Raw genomic sequence first — 5,278 nt, forward strand, 5'->3', positions numbered from 1 at the left:
AAAAATATTAAGAATAGCTAAACAATAAGAGAACACTTTCCGGTAAATCTGTTTTTCGTACATGTTATCCATCCAATAAGTTCTTTTTTCAGGAAGTAGAGTTAATCCAATTGATTGGGTGAAATAAAACTGAGCGGACAAAGTCTTAAAACCTATTTGAATGTTTATTTTTGCATAAAGAGACGTTCCCACTGATTAAATTATCCCGTAAAAACTGATGCACCTGGACGTCATTTAAAAACATTAATCTGTAACCATGGTTACTCTACTCATGCACACCCATTATTTGCTCTGTTCTCTTCCCTTGAATCCTTTTTGACACAAATTGTGCAGAGAAACTTGCTTTTTTCACTGGTCTAACAATCTGAACTGCCAAACTTACTGTAAATTTTTTTTAAATAACATCTCTACGTTATATGGAGCAGGAAACATTCATATCTTTGCCCCTAAATTATAATTACGATTATTTATTCTCATTAATCCTAAGGGAATTATYCGTACTAATATTCTTTGTATCAGTTTTAACGAGAGTGTTAGTTAATTCATCCAAGTTTAGAGAGTACAGAGTGAATTATCATTTAGAAGGGCTCAAATTGAGCAATGAACGCCGAGTCTCGGCTGCAGTGAAACAAAAGCTGCAATGCATAGACATATTTTCATGACCGTACCGATGGTTCGTATTTCAACCCTTKACTGAAGTCCCCGTCCTCTCCTTCCTCCATGCTCTCACACTTGAACAGGCAGGCATCTGCAGAGGAGACAAAATGTTCAAAACATCAGCAAAGAGCAGGGAATAAAACTCAGGGGCAGATGATGAAGTGAAAAACAAGCTGGTCCAAGACCAGAGAGTCAAATCAACCATTTTATTTGCATCCCTGAACATGAAAAACAGTTCTTATGAACAGTACCGAAACATCACCAAAAATCATTCAATTCAACAAGAAGGCAACGCTTTGAAAGAAACTAAATTGAGACACAAACAGATTCAGTCATGCATCAGTTTGACTGAAACTGCATGCAAATGTTCTTTCACAAGTTAAACCTCAAAACACAATTAGAGGACAGCAAATAACAAAAATGTTAYTGTTAACCTCAAAGGTTTTGAACTAAATGTTCAGTCTTCTCACATAAACGAGTTAAAAGAACCAGGAGCATCTYTGTGACTTTCCGTCTGGCAAAACCTGGAACATGTATAAATAGGTCTGCAACAGCCAGTTGAAACATAATGTTAATTCACAGTTCATAACTGCATGAAACAATTTAGAGACAGAATCCAGTTCAGTGAGTCATTTTAGTTTTTACCATTTCATCTGTTTTCAATCGTACTGAATTAACTTTTTTGCTAACAAAAAAGTTAGCAAAAATAAGGAAACTTTGTGTGTGTGCTTTTTAGATATTTGTTTACAATAAATGTGTACTTTTAAAGTTCTGGCTTTTCTATTGCCCAGTTGGCACAAATGGGTCAAATGTCTGCAAAACCTTGACTTGTTACAGCTTTTACTGTAACAGTGACGCTAACCATGTGATTATTCTCAATGCTTCTTACTTCATATTATATATTGTTTTAATTTTCTAATAGAAAGTTTTTTCTATTATTTTGTTGCTGATATTTTAATTCTATATGGATAAAATAATAWTTTTTTTTCCCTCGCTCAGCATCTTAATTAACAAATGAGTTGTTTATACAAACTGTGACGGCTGAATGGATGTACAACGTTCCCTCTCACATGTTAAAAAGCCTTCGCTAAAGGAATCTGAGAAGAATCAGATAAACGCTGATGAACTAGATTCCTCCAGCAAGGAGGAGGAGAAATCTGTGATTTGACACAAAWATTTTAGAAAGTTACAATGTTCACCGACACCAGCCAAACTGAATCTCAGGCAAAAGTTTAACAACGTACTTGTGATTTTAATATCTTTATCAAACTCAGCGGCAAAATAAGCTACAATCTACAGATATTACACATAAATGTGTCAACTACTAATCTTTATGAGATCACATCAGGAGATATGAAGACATGTTTCTATTTAGTCTGGCACACAAGCGCTGTTGTTTGTAAAAAAAAAAAAAAGCTAATTTTATGCCTCATTTACAGGAAACAAGCAAAGTGGTAGAAAATGGTACTTCTCCCATCATGCTTTGCGTTCTCTGATGAGCCACACATTGGACTTTGAAACTGAAATAAACAGGGGACACTTCAGCTTTTACTGTGAGATCAGATTCTGTTAAGGAGAACCAAAAATTGAAAGAAAAAAAATTTTAATCAATTTTTAAATTCCATAGGTAAATGATTATACTTGYTGAAGTGAATTTACATTAACAAGTCAAGTAATTGATGAAAGAAAAGTATCTCAGGTTTTAAGTCTTTTCCTGCTTATTACATGAAAGAAGTCACCTTTTTGAGCTACTGAAAAAAGAACAAAAAACATAATCTATATGATCTCGCTAAAAAGCAGAAAAAGATTGTTTCTGAACTTTAACTTTTCAGTGTTGCAAGAATTTGAGATTGCAGGAAATCGTAAATGTGTCTTCTGAAGCAGCTCAACTCAACCTACTTTCTGTCAGCCGTAAGTAATGATTCACCTACCCTTAACTTAAATCTAATCACGTTTACTACTTGACTGGAAGGGGCGAGAAATAGCTTTGTCCTTCGGTCCACAGTGAGCCATAAAACTGCTCAGTTTGACTGTCAAATTTACCTAAAAGATCTGAGGCGAAGCGGGCAGACAGAGTTAAACAGAGAAAACATATCAAGCTGCAAGAGCAGACAACACTTCAACAAAAAGTCTCAAATACATATACTGACTGTTCATTAGAAACTGTCAAAACCACCAACTAAAAATAAAGATGACTGACATCAATCAGTACATTGGTTGAGACGTGTTGGAGCCGACTGCTGCATTCACACTAGGTGGGAAAAGCACAGTATTTCACCACAGGAGGGTTAAATGTAGGCCCTTTCTCAGTAAAAATAAAAATAATAATAATAAAAAGACCTAAAGTAAAAATACCTCAGTATCACAGTATTTACACTATATCTATGCATAGCATTAACACATTTCTTTTTATTTAATGCTAAAACAGAGATAAATAAAACATTATAAACATAATCTAAAGTGAGTGTTGAAATGCCTGTTTTAAATTGAACTATTTTGACTTTTTTTGTCATTCTGCTCTTTATAAAACACCACTGCAAGTGCTACAAGATGATGCCAGCTGGTTAATTAGTCAAACTATCCGTTTCGAAGCTATGGAAAAGAGTAGTAGCCTTTATTCAGCCAGCTGACCAGCAGTCTGCAACCATAAGTGGGGAAAGGAGCAGAAGGGTTGATCTACATCAGCCCAGAGAAAATTTTGATAGCTACAACTCTCTTTAGCATTTTATTACAACCACTTTAAATTGTAAAAATAAGTCAAAGAAAGAAACAATTGAGTGGTTTTTAAAACATCATCTTCTAATAACATAACCAGTCCATAATAATGATATTGAACTGAAGTCTAACACATATCAAGAAGGACTAACAAACATTTTTCTTTAAATTGTTGATTAGATTTTAGTATTGGCACAATATCTAAATTTCACTCAACATCGTTTAAGCTCACACCTGAACTTGAAACGAATGATTGAGATGTTAAATATTACTGACTGTCCTGAACACATATTGATGATGAGACAAAACTGGATTAAAATTTGGGCTAACCTGCTAAAAAAATATTAGCATCACAACAATAAGTTGTATGTTATTCTTCCAGCAGCAGTAAAACCGTGGCTTAGTTAAAAAAAATTCTTTATTCCCATGCAATTTATTTCCAAATTGTTTTACCAAAACCACTACAGGAGCATATTTCACATGTCACAGCTGCAAACTTGATTAGAAATGTGTTTTTCTGACTATTAGCAACTAAACMTCTGTAAYCTTTAGTGATGTTTTGATAAGTATTGTAGCATTAAAACACAGTGATGGACTGTAGGAAATAGTGGGAACTCTTATCAAACTAAGAATAGGTTTAGATGAAAATCATGTCAACAAGAGTCAATAAAGCGGCAATTTTAAAGAGAAAAAGTTAGAGTAGGTTATGTAAAACGTGCAATCACGTTCCCAGCCAGTGTGAGGATGATAAACAGCTACGTCCGGGTTAGATGATTGAGGAAGCAAGTTCAGAGTAACGCTAAAACCGCGTGCAACACGTATCACAATGAAAACCGACTTAAATATAAATTACAGTTGTAAGACTCGGGAATAAACATTAAAAACGTGTAAAACTGAAATGAAAATCTTGTAACGCCCTGTTGGCCTCCCCTCACTACAGCAGTTAGCGCACCCAGTTAGCTTGTAATGACAATTTTAGCCATTTATCTTTATTTACAGACGGATTTAAAAGTGTCCTTACCCCAATCTTCGCTCGTCAGTAGGTTATCAGCGAAGAATCGGCTATCCAGATCAGACAGTAAATCCGCAGTCATCGCCACAAAGGCGGTGTGTTTGGACAGCAGGAGTCTGCAGTCAGACGTGATAACAGCAGCTAAACAAACATAGAYTAGATAAAACTCTTAGCTTTATCCTCAAGCTAACGCGCTAATACTAGATTTGGCTACAATTTGCGACATGAAGTAATAKAATTATTTTAATCGAGTAGAAAACTGGATTTTTTTCATGCCCTCCAGTCAAGTTATCGATCCTTCGTTTCGTTTTGCATATGACAGACTAGGAAACGTATTTTCCTGAAGGTTACCGCCTACTTTTGTTGGTTTACCCAATGARAGTAAAGAAGGCTCTGATCGACGTAGATAAGAACCAATGAAATAGCCGGAAGACTTTGATTGGGCAGCTGGTGAACCTATTGTTAAACAGGAGCCTGTGGGACATCMCTTTAAAGATGATTCCGTCCAATAAGGATTGCGGATTTTTGATTGACAATAACACAGAGCCAAACAACGCGATAATTTCCAGTGCAAACAAAAATAGTTATGAGAAGACTCACGTGGATTCAAGCATTGTAACAGAAAAACTGGTCTGGATCAGGCTAGGGATGTTTTCCAAACATTCATTGTTAATTTTAGGAAAAATTAAACATTTACAAAACATTGATTTCTATGGGATTAGGACCAGTTTTGAAATGCTCTGCATGTGCCGGGCGGGAGCTGTTACATAACCGAACAGGGAAGAGGTGGTTATACTAAAACTTTTACCACCAGTTGCTTTTTCAGTGTCGAAAGGGCCGTTTAAAAATCAATGTCAGTTTGTCAGAAGGTGAATCATGCGCTGTAAAATCGCT

At 35.5% G+C, this 5,278-nt stretch overlaps 1 protein-coding gene across 1 annotated transcript in view; it reads right to left on the reverse strand.

The window, feature by feature from the left end:
• Positions 1-4,718, reverse strand: part of atf6b (activating transcription factor 6 beta) — a 15,334-nt gene extending 10,616 nt beyond the window's left edge. The window contains exons 1-2 of the mRNA XM_008422661.2: positions 4,394-4,718; positions 660-748 (exon numbers count right to left, since the gene is read on the reverse strand). Coding sequence (XP_008420883.2) covers positions 660-748; positions 4,394-4,466 — 162 coding nt within the window. The 5' untranslated portion in view covers positions 4,467-4,718. The remainder of the gene's footprint in view (positions 1-659; positions 749-4,393) is intronic.
• Positions 4,719-5,278: the final 560 nt, after the last annotated feature.

The sequence above is a fragment of the Poecilia reticulata genome, linkage group LG11 (genome assembly GCF_000633615.1).
Source record: "Poecilia reticulata strain Guanapo linkage group LG11, Guppy_female_1.0+MT, whole genome shotgun sequence".
Taxonomy (NCBI): Eukaryota; Metazoa; Chordata; class Actinopteri; order Cyprinodontiformes; family Poeciliidae; genus Poecilia; species Poecilia reticulata.